Source organism: Magallana gigas, chromosome 8 (genome assembly GCF_963853765.1).
Source record: "Magallana gigas chromosome 8, xbMagGiga1.1, whole genome shotgun sequence".
NCBI classification, from domain to species: domain Eukaryota; kingdom Metazoa; phylum Mollusca; class Bivalvia; order Ostreida; family Ostreidae; genus Magallana; species Magallana gigas.
Window position 1 is genome coordinate 36372422 of NC_088860.1, and position 18771 is coordinate 36391192.

The 18771-nt window shown below is 32.3% G+C and overlaps 2 protein-coding genes across 4 annotated transcripts in view; one reads left to right on the forward strand and one right to left on the reverse strand.

Annotated features, from left to right (window-relative positions):
* Positions 1–18771, reverse strand: part of LOC117689995 (serine/threonine-protein phosphatase 6 regulatory ankyrin repeat subunit B-like) — a 568848-nt gene that overhangs the window by 443123 nt on the left and 106954 nt on the right. The window lies entirely within an intron of this gene.
* LOC136270555 (ADAM 17-like protease) lies at positions 277–11452 on the forward strand. The gene is made up of 11 exons (XM_066068496.1): positions 277–434; positions 613–682; positions 1238–1379; positions 1530–1637; positions 1852–1911; positions 4832–4905; positions 6354–6466; positions 8335–8413; positions 9237–9325; positions 9786–9827; positions 10124–11452. Exons 1-11 carry the CDS (start codon positions 393–395, stop codon positions 10208–10210), a joined length of 906 nt encoding a protein of 301 aa, XP_065924568.1. The 5' UTR covers positions 277–392; the 3' UTR covers positions 10211–11452.

Consider the following 18771-nt stretch of genomic DNA (forward strand, 5'->3'; position numbering starts at 1 on the left):
TATTAGACGGACTTAATTAACTATACCATTCTAAAATGTACTCTTGAATAAATTTGAATAAATAAATTTGAAAAAGCTAGCTGTTTTCAGTCAATTTTGTACATGTATTTGTACTTAGAATCTGCAGTTATCAAACCTTTTGTATGAAAATAATTTTTTCTTCTTTTTTATATTTTCAGAATTTGGTGAGTATATCTGTTAAATCTTTTTATCACTAAAACTAAATAAAATACACAGCCAAATGTAATATCTTTACAGTATCATTCTGTTATAGCCTAATACACAGATTTTATGGCTTAATTGTAAAATTTGTAGGTCATAATTGGGGGAGTGAACATGACCCGGACACTGATAACTGCGCCCCCTCCACTTCAGACGGTGGCCGCTTTATCATGTATCCTTCCGCCGTCTCTGGATACGAAAAAAATAATCAGGTAGATCAGACTTGTTGAACATTTCACACTTCTACACTCCATTTCTCTAATGCATCCACATTTCCTCTGTCTTCTTTTTCCCATGTCAATTCGTTTGATTTATTCTACTCCAACTGAAGCAATCAAAGAAAATGTTTTGTTTGCAAAATGTATGACATTGTACTATTTTTTTTTTTAGCTCTTTTCGCCATGTAGTAAACAGTACATTTACAAAGTTGTAATGATGAAAGGATATGACTGCTTTAAAGGTAAACTATGTTAGATGTATGTGTTTTATTCTTTGCTGAGCAGCATTTGTATGTTAACATACATGTACATTGTTTGAACAAAAAAGCGTGGCATATTGGTTTGCGCTTGTCATTTTATCTGCCATTATTTGGTTGATTGGTTATTACAATTGAATAAATGACGCATATTGATTTTGAGGGATAGAGGTAACAAGAGAAAATTAAAACTACTCATTCTGATATAACGTGTTTAACTAGTCTGTCATTCAAAAGATGCCCATAGTCTGAGGTTTGAGCAGGAACCTGACATTTATTCATTAAATGCAGCAACATCTGTCCAACTGTGTACAGGACTGTATATTTCTGTTGAAACACCATCAATTTCAAAAAGAGCAGACCTCTGATAAAAAAACCACTTTCCAACTTTGACAGTCTATGAATATTTGTAAGCTTCTAATAGCAAATCAGAAAGAAAGTACACACTATTTGTTTTGATGAGCAAACTAGGTAGCTACATCCCACAGAAAGTCCAAGGTCTATTTGCTTTTTATTAATTTTTCATAACATTATATAAAGAGGCATCAGACTCAGGACAGGGCTTATGTGGTAATGGCCGTCTGGACAAGAATGAAGAATGTGATGCTGGCTACACAGGCGACAAATGCTGTAATGAAAAGTGCGAGTTCAGGGTCAAAGTTCGAGGTCAAATTCAATGCAGGTAAGATTCATATACTGGTACTTAACTGTGATGTTTGAAAATCATTCATTCAATAGATTTTACTTTGTTTTGCAAGTATCTTTGTTGAATATTGAATTATTGCATGTTTATAAGATTTATACTTACCGAGATGTTCTTCTGACTTTTCAGCCCCATGAACTATGCTTGCTGTGTGAATTGTACTGTTGCACCGCCCGGTTATCAGTGCTTAGACCAGTTTGATGACAACTTTGATTGCAAGGGGAAATCCCATTGCAAGTATCCTTAGCAACGCAAGTCATTCGTTTTCTTGTATTTTTAGTGAACATTCTTAAAAAAAGAGGCATACATGTATTTCCTTTTAATGTAAAGGGTTTAAGAAGGCGTTTGGGACAAAATTACCTTTGTAATGCAACATTGGTAACAAGTGCTTGTTGCATTAAATGCCATCGTTGGTTTCAATATCCATTACCTTATCCTTGACCCTAATCAGTGGAGGCCTTACCTGTCCAAAAGCCACTTTTAAAGTCGACAATACCTCCTGTCTAAATGGGTGAGTTTACATCTACTCCAATTTTACATCATGTCATTGATTGCTATCTAACATTATCCATGCCATTGATTGCTACCTTTGCTTTACATGTCATTTATTGCTACCTTTATTCGTTATACATGTTGTTGATTGTTGCCTTCATTTGTTTTACATGACATCATTGCTACCTTTATTTAACATGTTATTGGTTGCTACTTTTATTGCACTTTTCATTGATTGCTACCTTCGTTCTACATCATTTCATTGATACATACCTTCATCTTTACATACCATGGATTGCTACTTTAGTCTTAAATGCATTGATTGCTACCTTTTTTAACATGTCATTAATTGTTACCTTCATTTTACATGTCATTGATTGTTAGGTGAATGATTTATCGTTCTTTTTTTAGCATGTCATTGATTGCTACCTTCATTTTACATGTCATTGATTGTTAGGTGAACATATGGTCAATGATTTATCGTTCTTTATTGATTGCTACCTTCATTTTACATGTCATTGATTGTTAGTTTAACATGTGGTCAATGATTTATCGCTTTTCTTTGTAACAAGTCATTGATTGCTACCTTCATTTGACGTGTCATTTATTGATACTTTTAATCTACATCATGTCATTGATTGTTATCTTCATTTTACGTGCCAATGATTGCTAGTTTAGTCTTACACATCATTGATTGCTACGTTCAAACTACAATTGTCATTGATTGCTACTTTCATTTTACATGTCATTGATTCCCACCTTCATTTAACATGCTTTGAGTCCTTCGTCTTTACCTTCATTTTACATGTCATTGATTGCTACCTTCAAATTACCTGTCATAAGTTGCCACCTTCATTTACATGTTCTGATTTCACTTTCATCTAATGTCATTTTTTCAAATAACATGTTGATTGCTACGATCTTGTCACATGTCATTGATTGCTACCTTCATTTACATGTCGTTTGATTTGTCAGTGATTGTTTTTTTCGTTTAACTTGCCATCGTTTGCTACTTTCATTATATGTCATTGATTGCTACCTTCCTTTGCATATCGTTGAATACTACCTTCCTTTGACTTGTTATGGTTGTTATTTTCGTTTAACATGCCATTGTTTGCTACTTTCATTATTTATGACATTGATTGCTACCTTCGTTTTTCATGTCATGGATTGCTACTTTATTTTTTACACGTCATTGATTGCTACCTTTGTTTAATCCGTCATTGCAATTGATCGCTACCTTCATTACACATGTCCGGGAAAGCTAGTTCGTTTTTTGCAAATCTCGCTTGTAAGTATACACTACTGCCGATATAGCATTGCTTTTCTAATTGGCACTAATACGACACTTTCTAATTGGTGTATATTTCAAAGATTCTGATTGCCGCCCATTTATCAAATTCATGAAGACTAACACGTAGAAAAAACATAGGAGAAAGAAAACTTAAAATAAAGTTGTGCTTGTTAGTTAAAAATACGTTTAAACGATGTTAGTGATACCCCCCCCCCCCCAAAAAAAAGTTTTCTAAAAGCAGGGAAGGGCGCATATAGTTAAAGACCACACAGATTGTTCTTCGCGCATCGAATGAAGTTATCAGTTTTTGTGAAGAAATTCGTAGGAAACTGTTTAGTGAACAAATATATTTTATGTTACTATTCACAATGTACAATATATGGAATATCGCATGAATTGAACAAAGTGTTATCTGGCGGCAATAGTGCTAATTTTTGCCTCACAAAAAAAACTTGATTCAAAATGTAGATCAATTCTGGTTGACATGCCGTGAAATCCATTAGACGTGTTACACTATCTCTATATCCCTTCTCCTATTCACTTTCAATAAATCTGTACTGAAAATCTTTGAAACCTCGCCATTACCTCCATAAAATAAAGAAGTGTGGTTTGTATGCATGTAAACCTGTGTAAAATAGCGACCCAATCTGCACGTGCATTTAACAATCCGAGGTGGGTAATTAAAGCGACAATTCGTCAATATCAATATTATATTCTTTTTCTGATGAATTTTGAGGTAAATTAATATTCCTACAGACAGAGTAAGTTACAAAATACGGTTAATCACAGATTAGACTAAAATTGCGCCATAAATTACAAATTGTGCAGGATTTAGGGCACACATTTGTAAAAGTGAGTGTGCCATTGATCGATTGGTGTTATATAAAACGCAATTTCTGTAATTATTGTCAGTCTCTGTTGTGAATTTCGTGGAATAAGATAAAACAAAATAACTACTGCCTCAAATTCAATTGATATGTTAAAAATGGTTGAATTTATCAAGGAAGCACAATGCTGAAAAATTAAATTGGGAACATGTTTAATATATTGATGGAGAGCGGTGTGTTTTTGTTAACACCATAAAAAACAAGAGTTGATTAATGGAGAACTCGGGATGATTTATTAAATATTTTGCAGTCCTGATAGAAACTTTTTAATTTTAACGTCAAAGTGGCACTTAGGAAATAAAATATCATTATCGCGTAAAAGTGGTCGGGTACCAAATCGGCCTATTAAAACGCTTCTATATTTAAACTGCAACCTGTGATTCGTTTAAATGTTACATCAAATAGACTGTCGTGATTCAACGCATTGCTATATCAACCGAAGCATATAGTATCAAGTGGGATTTTTGCAATAACATGTCATTGCAATTGATTGCTAACGTCATTATACATGTCAGTGATTGCTACCATCAATTAACATGTCATTGATTGCTATCTGTAGTTTACACATAATTGAATGCTACCTTTGTTTCTTGTTATTGTTATTTTAGAAAACACAATTAAATATTAATAAATAGTTCCTTTTAAAATGTTTCAATTAATTTCTATCAAGTATTAGTACAATAATAATTATTGTATATAAAAAAGGAAAACACACCAAAGGCCGTTAGCTGTGTTGATTGGTGTGGTTCTCATTGTAGATATGGGAAATGTAAAAATGGACAATGTTTGGACCCATGTAAAGATGTGGGCAGATATCCATGTCTCTGTTCAGGTGAATATACATTATTTGTTTTATTAGGGTCCCGCTCTGCGTGCGCCCTGTAGTGATCAGTCTGTCCGTCTGTCCACCAATCCGTCCGTCCTTCCGTCCAATACCCTGGTCTAACAAATTTGATGTTGACCTGACTGAAAGTCAATGCTCAGTTATACCCAATTAATAATTATAAAATATTCACCAGTTCATAATAAAGTAAAATTGAAATTTAATATACTATAAGGTCAAATGAGTGACGCAGGTAACCTATTCCCATTGGTATTTCGTCGCCTATATCAAGAATGATATATTTCTAAATTCTTGAAAATCGTTACCATTTTGTATTTGAAGCCTTTCTAATATAAGAGAAATTAAAACATAAATTTTATGACCTTACCTACACTGGGTTCACATGATAGGAGCCAAATTTGCAAACAAAAGGCCAAATCTTCTTCTCTACTCCCTAACTTGTTGGACTAACTAAATTCGTGGTTATGAGATTCATGAAGCATTCTACCGAAGTTGTTAATTTCATGGTCCTTCGGTCAGGGATTCAGACCCCATGGCTGGGACAATAATAGCCATAGAGTGAACATGTGTTTAATCTTAGAAAATACAATTCTCTTCACCCATAATAATTTGTAAGGTACTAAATTCATGCATATGGTCATGATGTCGTAAAACCCACTACTTTAATGGTAAAATTCACGGTCTCTGGATATTGGGTTCAGGCACTTAGGCGGAGCCGTTATGAATATGAAGTGACCATGTATTTAATCTCAGAAAATTTTCTCTACTTCCATAATAGGAGAGGAAAAACTTAATGGATGCATGGTTATGATGTCAATGAACCCTTTTAACTACCTTTCTTTTACCTTTAAAGCTGTAGTATTCAAGTGAATGTCAAAATCTGTTAATATTCTGAACTGATTCTTCACCTGCCTAGGAAATACCTCAAGTACATGTATATCATAAGTTTTTCCATTTCACTCCATATTGCTTGCAATGCCATGAACTATATATATATATATATATATATATATATATATATATATATATATATATATATATATATATATCTTAAAGAGAACGTAGCTGTTTTTACATAATAAATAATGATGATTAAAAACAACTTCTTTTTTAAAGTTGTTATTTTTTGTCATTAGCTTTAAATCTTTGATATGTCTATAGACATTTTTTGGGGTCAATGAATGCAAATGAACATATAATGTCTTTTAAAACTACAAATCTCGTTTGTAGTCAAATGATGTCATTGTTGTATCTCAATCCCAACCTATCAAGAATACAATGGACTTATTCCTTGTTGCTTAAATCAAGGCCAGCTCAAGGTTATAATATATTTTAGGCATCTTAAAGGTTTATCAAAGAACCAGAAAAATTATTACTGTTAATGCAAATACCTTTTTGTTTAGATTGGATTTGTATTGATTTGTTTTACTACACAGGGGATGATGCATGTAAAACATGCTGCTACAAACTCAATACACAGCTTTGTGAGCCTTTATCAGAGAAAATTCTGGAGGATGGGAGACCATGCTACAATGGATTTTGTAAACAAGTAGGTTCACCAGATTCGATAAGTCAGAATGTGTTGTAGTACATACTTGTACTTTACTTTAACTTTGTGCAAGTAGCTAAGTTCGACTTATAAAATAAAAAGATAGAATAAATCAAACTGTATAACAGGTGTGTCACAATTAACCCAAAGTAAATGTAAGTCAGTGGCCTCATGTTGGAATTGTATAGCTTAACATCTTACAGATTTTGGATCAGTGTCATCAAAACTTGGCGGATGTAGTGTGTTTATGTGACCTGCACTTTAAATAGGTCACTGTGGAATATTTTAGGAATCTAATATGTATTCCTTCTCAAATTGTGTCCAAATCACGATTAGGAAAAGGTGTGTTCAGGCTCAAAGGTATGTTACTATAGTGGCCTCTTGATTATTTACACAAAATGTATTTTCTTAAGGAATAAAAAATCACCCCTTGACCATTATGAGGTGATAATTTTTGTCGGGGCATGGCCAAATTCAATAAATCCTGAAGGGCCTCATGATAGATTTGACCACACTCCGACTGAAATTATTACCTCATAATATTCAAAGAATGAATCATCCTTATTACTTATATTTATATAGTTTTTAGCAGTGGTAGGTCTGGATTGAATATTTAAATCTTGACTTTTTTATGTGATTTCCATGTCTTAATGGAAACCTGCTTGCGTCCCCCAACTATACGTCATTTGAATTTAATGGATTGTAAATACAAAACCGAGAAGTGTTATCATAAACAAAGACACTGTATAATGTAAATATAATTATATAACATATCCAATAAATGTTTTGCATACTGTTAGACTGTACCATATATTCTATATGTAACTTAATTGCTGATGAATCTTGGGTGGAAGTTGTGCCATATGAATCAAAAGTAGATTTCATTGACCTACTCAAATTTTGTAGTTTAAAATCGAAGCATCAAACTGCTGTAAGCCAACTTTTATTGGCGATTTTCCGATTTACCTGTGTTTTAACTAATTCGTGACGGCTAATTTTAGCGAACAAAACAAGATTATCCTGACATTAACATAGCAAAGTCATCGCTAAATGTTCTCGCACGCAAGTAAAAGTTAGTTTACCGTAAACTTGAAACTTGATAAGGATTAATCTATATCTAAAGTTTTATGTATAGATTTAAAGCAGACTTATCTGTATTATTTAACTTTTAATTGTAGAAAACACAGATATGTTTATGTTAATATGTATAATGTTTGAAAACAATGTGGATTTGCTAGATGCAGACTAGCTAAATACCAACAGAACACATTCTTATTGCCCGATACATATGAGCCAAATGAGTTATAAGTTTATTGTTTTCACTTATTCATTAGTTGCTATTGTACTTTACCTGTATTTGGATCAAATGAATTCTGGGATGGTCCGGTAACCTTCTATACTAGGTGCTCTTTTCCAATAAGTTTGGACATTGCAGTTAAAGATTTGATATTTTATTCACAGGTGCTTGAGGACAGGATCGACCCCCCCCCCATCCACTTGTATCCACTGGTAGTTGTAGTTTGATAGTACATTTTATCAAATATTCATCGGCAGTTCCTCTCGGCTGGCAGACGAAGTTAGCAACCTTCTTGTATTATATGTACAGAGGGTCTGATTTTTTTTCAAAAATGTTTGTTTTATGTAATTTTGGGCAATGGATGAATAAATTAGATTAGAAATATGTCATAAAAGGATAATTTAATAAAAAAGAAAAATAAAGTTCCGGGGTCTATATATTGGGGCGGGGCGGGGGGGGGGGGGGGGTGGATGGAAGGGGAGGGGGTCGATCCTGTCCTCAAGCACCTGTGATTTTATTGATATTTAATGATTTTTTTTCTCATAACTACACAATGTCCTTACTTATTAAGGGGAAATGTCGAAAATCAGAGTCCAAGCTGGTGCAAAGGCTGTATTCCATAATTCAGTCTTTGAGTATTGACTTTGTGGGTAAGTAATGTTAAGTTGGCTCTGTTATCCTCATTTTATTGGACGAATCATTAATATCTTAATATCTCTTTAGGAATATGGTTTTAAAATACAAAGCATTGTATATGATGTTTTAATTCTTATGTTAGGTTTTGTGTTTTTCTAATGAAAAAAATAAATCAAACGAGTTGTAATTGTTTTAAAAAATGTGATTGTACTGAGTGACCTCAATACATATTTTTGTCTGATCTATTTTTACAAAAAAAAATCACATCCAAAGTTTTTCTTTATAGTAATGTTTTTCATTGATGAAACTTTTTTGCTTTATTTGCTAAATGTATTATTTACATCTAAGTTCAGTTTTTATTTAGAGAAGCAATTTCAGTGTTTCTATATCTCATAGTTTCTCTTTTATATGTGTTGCTGTGGAATATGGTGTTGTAAGAAATTTTTTCAAAAAAGGGGTTGAGAATATCTTAGATGTGAAAACTTGAGCAAGGAAAACAAAGAAAAAATGTGGAAGTCTCAATAAAAAGGGGACAATGCACCAATTGATTTAACACTTTTACTCTAGAACTGTTGATGATTCACGCTAATACAAAACGCATTAACACCATAACTCACTAGATTTGTTTTAATTCTTGATATATCTTATGAAATCTTCCCTTGTTTTTGTATATATTTAATGAGCAGCTAAAACTTTTTAAGCGTTTTTGATCAATTTATCTAAATTTTATAACATAGTTTTACCACACGTAGTATTTGGAAAGAACCGATTCGTCCAAAATGTTTAAGGAAATATTTTTTTTGAGATGGTTCATTAATTAAGACAGGCCTTTTTCAGCTGAGTTTATGAAGAACAACATTGTGTGGACAGTGCTAATATTGGCGACCCCATTGTGGATCGTGGGTATTGCAATCATTAATAAATTGGTAAGTTTTCATTTGATCAAGAACTGACTGTATCATTAGGAATTGTCTATATAATCCTCATAAAACCTCAAATATATATACATTTATATAAGGGCTGTATTAAAGTCATATATGTCAACATATCTGTGCATATCCAGACATTTTTCCATGATGGCTGCGGTGGGAGATATTTTTTTGCATGCAATGAGGTGAAGGAGGCTTATTTTTCCTGTAACCTAACTATCAAATTTTTTAAGACCCAAAATGCAATATTGTTTGAAAAATTGAATTATTTACTTTATATAATTTTGTATTTTCAGAATTTCACAGCTTTAAAAAGCTGAAAGTGTAATTTGCATAAAATTTACTTACATCTAATTCGATGAGTAAAAAAACTCATTCATTCCTGAAATTATTTACACGAATTACTAATAAATATACGGCAGATACAGCATTGAAATTTTACACCTGTTATTGACAGGATGAGAAAAATGACATGAGTTCAGAAGTAATGGACGATAAGGTATATGTATATGTGTTTTTAATCATATTTGAATGAGAAACGGTATATATTTCTAATTAAACCTTACATCAATTTAGAAATAGAGAAAATATTTCCAATAAGTGAGAAATGAAAAAAATGTTTGTAATTTCTAATCAATATTTAAGTATATCATTTATTGCTTAAAAAAATTAAATTAATTGTAAGATAAGATTTTTATTAAGATAGTTTGATATGTGATAAATGTTCAACATATTAATGATTTTTAAACAATGTTAAATTTTATCATTTATTGACTATATTTTTTTTAATTGCAGGATGGAAGGATGAAAGCTTTGATAGCTGACGATGACAAAGTACTTCACGTCAGTCGACGTCCAAAACCTTTAGATTTTAGTACTTGAACAGTGAATCAAGATCATAACTATCGATTATTGTGATAAACATCCTCCTACCAACTGAATTAAGGTTGTTTTACTCTGTGTGTGTGTGTGTGTGTGTGTGTGTGTGTGTGTGTGTGTGTGAGAGAGAGAGAGAGAGAGAGAGAGAGAGAGAGAGAGAGAGAGAAAGATGTGCAATTTATGTTACCTTTTACATGTATCTGTATAGTACATGCTGCAATTTTTGCTTTCATAAAATCAACTGTTAATTTTGATTTGATGTGTATACTAGTATAGATTGTTATAATGTAGGGTTTTTAATAAATGTAAATTTAGAAATACATTTTAGTCATCAAAATTAATGTTGGCTTGGTACTTGTTTTATAAGGCTTAGTTTTAAACGACATGGATGACTGGTACTACATTTTACTCTGAAAAGTAGTATTTACTTTATTTGTAGGCTGGTCAGTTGATGTGTCAGACTGTAAACAAAGTAATGTTCATACAAAATGTTTTAAATCTCTTATTTGACGGACTCCAAACATTGTATATGTTAAATGACCCCTATTGATTTTGGGGTCTTAGGTCAAACTATTCCAGAAATCGAATAATAGACGGATTGTTAAATGAATATCATAACAACCGTTTGTTGTGCTAAATTTAAACTTGGTAGAGTGATGCCCCCTAAAACAATATCATAGGTTACAACTACTCTGGATACAGGCAGATATTAGGATATTGTCATTTCAATTCTAAAGTTGGATTACAACTTGACTTGTTTCGAAATCATTGTTTTGTGGCAGGGTGAAATTTTAATGTCTTACATGTGTTAAAATTGTTTGTATTGAATATGTTACATTAGGATGTGGAATTTTGTGTGTGTGTGTGTGTGTGTGTGTGTTAGAGATAGAGAGGGAGAGAGATGCCTTACCAATAGCTTAATTTTTAGCGACGATATTACAAAACGTAGTTTCCCTGATTCTTGGGGCATTTTTCTTGTTCAATAAACATGTGATATAAATACGTTTTTTCCCATCAATTTATTTCCTCAATTCACAAGACATGCATGTTACAAGTAATATGGTTCAGCTAAATGTGAATTGATATTATTTACGTCGATAGCTGTAAATGCAGATAAACTCTTCGTGAGACAATTTTTATATATACATGTATTCATCCAATACAAAGAAGATGCCAACACTTATCGGCAATGATAGGTATACTCATCAGAGACTTTTCACTCATTCTAAATGAGAAATAACGTCAACCAGAATAAGAATACAGTGTATCTTTCAATTTTTTGGGGCCATTTTTTCTTCAGTTACTGTATTTAACATTCAAACACGGAATCCGAGGATTTTCAAATGTTTGTTTTCAGCGTGAAGAATGCAGTGCAGTAATATGCTAAATTGTGTATATATATATATATATATATATATATATATATATATATATATATATATATATATATATATATATATATATATATATGTAGATAAATAAAGCCTTGGTACAGCAAAAAATACTTAAATAAATAAAACAGAATGCGACAGTCCAAATTAAATAAACTGTTTACTGTTAGCGCTTTCAGCCATGTCGGCTCTTCAAACAGTTATACAAAATTAAAAACGTTGTTTGTAACGTTGTCAATGACGTCGTGTTTTTAAAGTTCATTATGACGTCACAATGTACATCAAGGTAGCGATGGCGTGAACTTTATCAACGCCGTTAAGCAATGCATAGACATATAATACAATACATATAGAAATTATATATATGATAAATCTATTTTCGATTAAGTTTCGGGTTAAATATTTTAATAAAATAGTCCTCTTTTGTGGTTCGGGCGATTTCATTTGAATTCCACATTTTGTAAAACGGAAATATTTTAAATGTTCCCTTTCCGCACTTCGCAAAATGTTCCGAACATGGAGTGTTTCTCACTGTTTCGTCCTTTATTTGTTGTTTGTGGACTCTCACTCGGGCGTTGAGCTGGTTAGTCTGGCCAATATAATTTTCTCCACATGTTGGACAAGTCGCACAATATATCAAATTAGACGATTTGCAGTTCATTGGGGCATTAGGTTTTAAAATTTGGCCGCTTTTTAATATTATTCCTTCTCCCTCCTGTATAAGGTCACATGTTCCACATCGGGGGTCGCCGCACTTTTTGATGGAAATAGTATTGCTGTACGAGAACTTTGCTTTGGAGAGAATTTTCCTCAGATTCGGCGCTTGTCGTCTGCTGTTAATGATAGATGATTGGCTTAACAGTTTTTTCATATTTTCTGATTGTTCTAATATTGGAAAAAAACGTTTTGCTGATTTAAAAATATTATGGTTACACGGATTATGTGTAGTTACAAACGGAATTTTCTCATCTTGTTTCTCCTCCTTAAGGCGGGTCCTTCTAAGTTGTGCTAAAGGAATATCCATAGCCCGGTTAATTCCGTCATTAATAAGTTCCACGGGGTAATTCTGTCGTCTAAGGTGTTGTTTTAACTCTTGAAGCCTTTGTAGGCGAAGAGAAGGGTGAGTCACAATAGTACATACACGCCGTGCCATGTTGTATGGAATATTCCTTTTTGTGTGAGACGGATGACATGAATGAAAATCCAAGTATTGATGGGAATCTGTTTCTTTGCTAAATAAATCGGTAATGATATTCTCGCCGTCTTTGATAATAAGAATATCTAAGAATGGGAGTTTCTCACGATGGACGTCTATAGTGAATTTTATCGAGGCCCGCAGTTCATTTAAGATAGAATGAAATTTTATAAGATCCTCTTCCGTTTTGGTCCAAAAGATGAAACAGTCATCAAGGTATCTTTTCCAGTTCTCTTTAATGTATAGCGTAAAATCGGCATCAAAGATATCCGGCAATATACTATAAAGTTTTTCTTCAAGGTACCCCATTACAAGTGAGGCATACGTAGGGGCAACTTTTGTGCCCATGGCAGTACCTTTTATCTGTAGGTAATTTTCATCATCAAAGAGGAAAGTGTTATTTTCTAGTACAAGTTTTAGTCCGGCTAAGATGAACTCTTTTGAAAATCTACTATCTATTTGATCTGGATGCTTGTCCAACCAATATTGAATTGCCTCTAATCCTAAATTATGACGAATATTAGTATATAGGCTGCTTACATCAAATGTAACAAGGATCGTGTCTCCTGGTACTGTTTGTGGGATGTAGTTCAGAAAATCCATATCATCACGAACGTAACTTGTCACTTTGGTGCATAGCGGTTTCAAAATGATATCCAGCATATTGCTTAACCGTTGTGTGCTAGATGCGGGTCCTGCTATGATAGGCTTTAAAAACACGACGTCATTGACAACGTTACAAACAACGTTTTTAATTTTGTATAACTGTCTGAAGAGCCGACATGGCTGAAAGCGCTAACAGTAAACAATTTATTTAATTTGGACTGTCGCATTCTGTTTTATTTATTTAAGTATATATATATATATATATATATATATATATATATATATATATATATATATATATATATATATAGAAAACTTAAATGAATAAAAACACAAAGTCCGAGTAAAACATAAGCGCTTTCATTTTCATCTTCAGATGTTTTACAACTAACCAAGGTAACGCCGTTATTGTGACGTCATAATAACGTTAGCAAAGTCTCTGGTGTTGACGTCACAATTTTGGCGTATTTTTAAGCATAACACATATCAATGAAATAAAAACAATGTAATTTAACACAAACATTGAAATGGTACACGGATGTTATAATAAACTGTTCAATTTAGGTTTATATATTCTTATAAAATGTTTTTCTTTTTCTCGTCTTTCAGAAGTAGTACACTCGCACATTTTATAAAAAGGGAAAACAGTAAAAGATTTCTTTCCACATACGTCCAGATGTTCACTGAGTTTTATTTTACGATATTCCGGTGAATTAATATGTTGTTTATGTATCCGGATTCGTTCCCGTAATGTATTTCCTGTTTCACCAATATAAAGTTCTCCACAACCAGAACATGTGATAACATAAATTAAATTTCTGGTTTGGCATGACATGTTATAGTTGATAGTGAACTCTTTTCCACTAAAGTTAAATTTTTGTCCTGTTTTGATATACGGGCAGGTACCACACCGCGGATCTTGGCATTTGGTTACTTTGTAATCTGTTTTTTCTGTGAAATTTGACTTGGTGAGAATTCTTCTTAGATTCTTTGGTTGTCTTTTACTGTTAATAAACTTCTGTTTTTCAAATATTTTAGAAAAGGTTTCATCCGTCTTCAAGACTTCGTTAAGATGTTTGACTGTACGACAATCTAATCAAACATCTAATTTTAATTAGATTGACTGTACGAGTAACGTTTGGATTTCTCGGGTTATATGTTGTTACTAATGGGATTATGCATTGAGTTTTGTTCCGTTGAATGGGATTAAGTAAATCTTTTCTATCTAATTTTTTACATTTCTCAATGGCGTCATCGATAATTTTTTCTGGATAATTTCGTTTCATCAGGAACTGCTTCAGTTGATGTAACCTCTGTATTTTTACAGTCTCACTGTTGACTATGGTACATATCTTTCTTGCTAAATTATAAGGTATAGCTCTTTTTGTATGCCGTGGATGATACGAGTTAAAATGTAAATACTGATGTGTATCAGTCGGTTTGTAAAATATATCGGTCATGATGACTTCGTCCTGTTTAGTCAGTAGAATATCCAAGTACGAAATACGGTCAAGGCTTTCTTCCGCTGTAAATTTAATGTCTGGATTAAGTTCATTTAATATTTCTTTAAAAGTTTTCAGGTTGTTATCTCCTGAATTCCAGACTATAAAACAATCGTCGAGGTATCTGTTCCAGTTAGTTAAGATATATTTTCCAGTGTCCTCCTCAAATGTCTGGTTAACTTTTTTGTACATCGTTTCCTCCAAATATCCTAGGGCTAAAAGTTAACCAGACATTTGAGGAGGACACTGGAAAATATATCTTAACTAACTGGAACAGATACCTCGACGATTGTTTTATAGAATTCAGGAGATAACAACCTGAAAACTTTTAAAGAAATATTAAATGAACTTAATCCAGACATTAAATTTACAGCGGAAGAAAGCCTTGACCGAATTTCGTACTTGGATATTCTACTGACTAAACAGGACGAAGTCATCATGACCGATATATTTTACAAACCGACTGATACACATCAGTATTTACATTTTAACTCGTGTCATCCACGGCATACAAAAAGAGCTATACCTTATAATTTAGCAAGAAAGATATGTACCATAGTCAACAGTGAGACTGTAAAAATACAGAGGTTACATCAACTGAATCAGTTCCTGATGAAACGAAATTATCCAGAAAAAATTATCGATGACGCCATTGAGAAATGTAAAAAATTAGATAGAAAAGATTTACTTAATCCCATTCAACGGAACAAAACTCAATGCATAATCCCATTAGTAACAACATATAACCCGAGAAATCCAAACGTTACTCGTACAGTCAAACATCTTAACGAAGTCTTGAAGACGGATGAAACCTTTTCTAAAATATTTGAAAAACAGAAGTTTATTAACAGTAAAAGACAACCAAAGAATCTAAGAAGACTTCTCACCAAGTCAAATTTCACAGAAAAAACAGATTACAAAGTAACCAAATGCCAAGATCCGCGGTGTGGTACCTGCCCGTATATCAAAACAGGACAAAAATTTAACTTTAGTGGAAAAGAGTTCACTATCAACAATAACATGCCATGCCAAACCAGAAATTTAATTTATGTTATCACATGTTCTGGTTGTGGAGAACTTTATATTGGTGAAACAGGAAATACATTACGGGAACGAATCCGGATACATAAACAACATATTAATTCACCGGAATATCGTAAAATAAAACTCAGTGAACATCTGGACGTATGTGGAAAGAAATCTTTTACTGTTTTCCCTTTTTATAAAATGTGCGAGTGTAATACTTCTGAAAGACGAGAAAAAGAAAAACATTTTATAAGAATATATAAACCTAAATTGAACAGTTTATTATAACATCCGTGTACCATTTCAATGTTTGTGTTAAATTACATTGTTTTTATTTCATTGATATGTGTTATGCTTAAAAATACGCCAAAATTGTGACGTCAACACCAGAGACTTTGCTACCGTTATTATGACGTCACAATAACGGCGTTACCTTGGTTAGTTGTAAAACATCTGAAGATGAAAATGAAAGCGCTTATGTTTTACTCGGACTTTGTGTTTTTATTCATTTAAGTTTTCTATATCTTATCCGACCACTGTGAATTTTTTCTGGATTTACCTATATATACATGTATATATATATATATATATATATATATATATATATATATATATATATATATATTTTTCCATCAAAACCTCCATGTCATGCACCAGTTCAAACCTTATCTATGTCATACGTTGCGCTGGTTGCGGTGAAAATTATATCGGTCAGACAGGAGACACCTTGAGACACAGGATGACCGTGCACCGACAACAAATCAGGGAACCTAAATACCAATGTACGTCCGTCAGTGAACATATAAGGAACTGTGCAAGGAATAAAAGTCCTAATTTTACCGTTTTTCCTTTTTACAAGTTTCTGAGGGATACCACAGAAAAAGAACGTGAGGCAAAAGAAAAACTGTTTATCAACAAATATAGACCCGTTTTAAATGCCTAATAATTATATAATGTATCAGATAAAAACTGTTTCCCGTAATTATTTTACATATTTCTATTATTTGTATGGAGAATTTTATTTTCCCGTACTTAATGTATATCTTTATATTATGACGTCATAATCAATTCGGCTACATAACGTAACATAATACTAGCGTTTTATGACGTCACAATAAGAAATATGTATTCGTATGTATGTGTATTTGTGTAACTTAGCAACATGTTGTTAAACTCCTGTTGCCCTTTTCACAAAAAATCTTACGATTGATTTTTATCGTAAGTGAAAACTGAAGTTTTTGTTCATTTTCACAAACCATCTTATGAGATTCTTACGTGTAAAATTTGTCGTAACTTTACGATAGCACATTCCCTCTCGTAAGTATTTCAAAACTGCAAATAATAATCTTATTTTGTAAAATATACAAGAAAAACAGCTAAATTTAATGTTTTGAGCCGCATTATACCGTTATTTTGCATTATATAGCAGTTTATGTTGAAAAAATACACACATAAATTCTACAAAAAATTTTACGGCAAATTTTTCTCGTAAGATTTTCCTACGTCACACTAAATACACATTGTGATTGTGACGTCATATTTTGATTTCTACTACATCACATTGATTTCATTCGATGCAAGTGGTATATAATATCAGTTTTGCATCTTTGTAGAGAATGTTGGTTTATTTATATGTTTCTCCTCTTTTATAAGAATTATTGAGTGAATTCAAAGCGTTGCTAGGGGAAGGATAACTCGTAAGTATATTCTTAAGTGAAACCTGTTACGAATGCGTTCGTGAAAAGCACTTAAGATTTCTCGTAAGATATTCGTAAGTTAAAATCTTACGCAAAACCTTAAGATTTTTTGTGAAAAGGGCTACTGATGATTTAACGTAGCTCGCGGGTTTGCTGACGTCACAATAGGAATCGACGTAAAGAGTTGACCGTCATATTAAACTCATAATGAAAATATTTTAAAAAGCTTGTATGCGGTTTATGACTGTTTATGCAAAGATTTATAATATATAATAAGTGCTGAAAATTTAAAGATGTCACATACATTGTCACATTTTGTTCTATAAAGATAAAGAATGAGTGTGCGTTAGAACTCTTCCATTAAAAGTCGTGTTTTAAAATAGAATGTATGCATTAACTTCGCTTTTTTTTTAAATTTTATAATTTCCGTAATCTGTACTACCGATTAAATTCTTAAATTTCTTTTGGCTTGAGATAACTGTTTTATTCGATTACTTACTTATAATGTCAGTAGTTGCCTGGCATTTTATTTTTGCATTGATTGACTCAGAGTTTCATAAAAACAAATATAGCAATTTTCTGTATCTTTACAGCCTTACATTAATTGCATTTAATAACATTCACATTAATGTCTAATAAGCATTAACATGTTCTAAAATGTGTTAAACAGCTAGTCTTGTCAATAAATGCATTTCAATTTTGGTGTTCTAAGAAGTAAGGAAATGATGACGTCAGGCTAACGTCGTAATGAAAATATAAGGTTTTGAGAAATCTTTTAAATCTTTAAAGTTTTTTTGCCAAAAATTGGCCGAGAACACATACTGATATTTTTTTATGAATTGATTCATAATTATCTCCTCTGTTTTTGTGTTGAGTATGATTAATTTCGTCTGAATCGTTTAAAAGTTTGGAGCATAGTTTTGTAATGCGTTTCTCGGTTAAAATGTGCATTTTACTATATATTTTATTGAAATGGCGTTGCTTGATTTTATTAATGACACTGTACTTGAAACACGATAACATTATTACCGCGCAGACGAATCTTAAATAAATTTTAGAAATAAAACTCTAAAACCTATGGATCACGTGGACAAATTTTCAAGGTAGGTTTTCTCACAAGCAGGTAAACCCGCGAGCTACCTTAAAA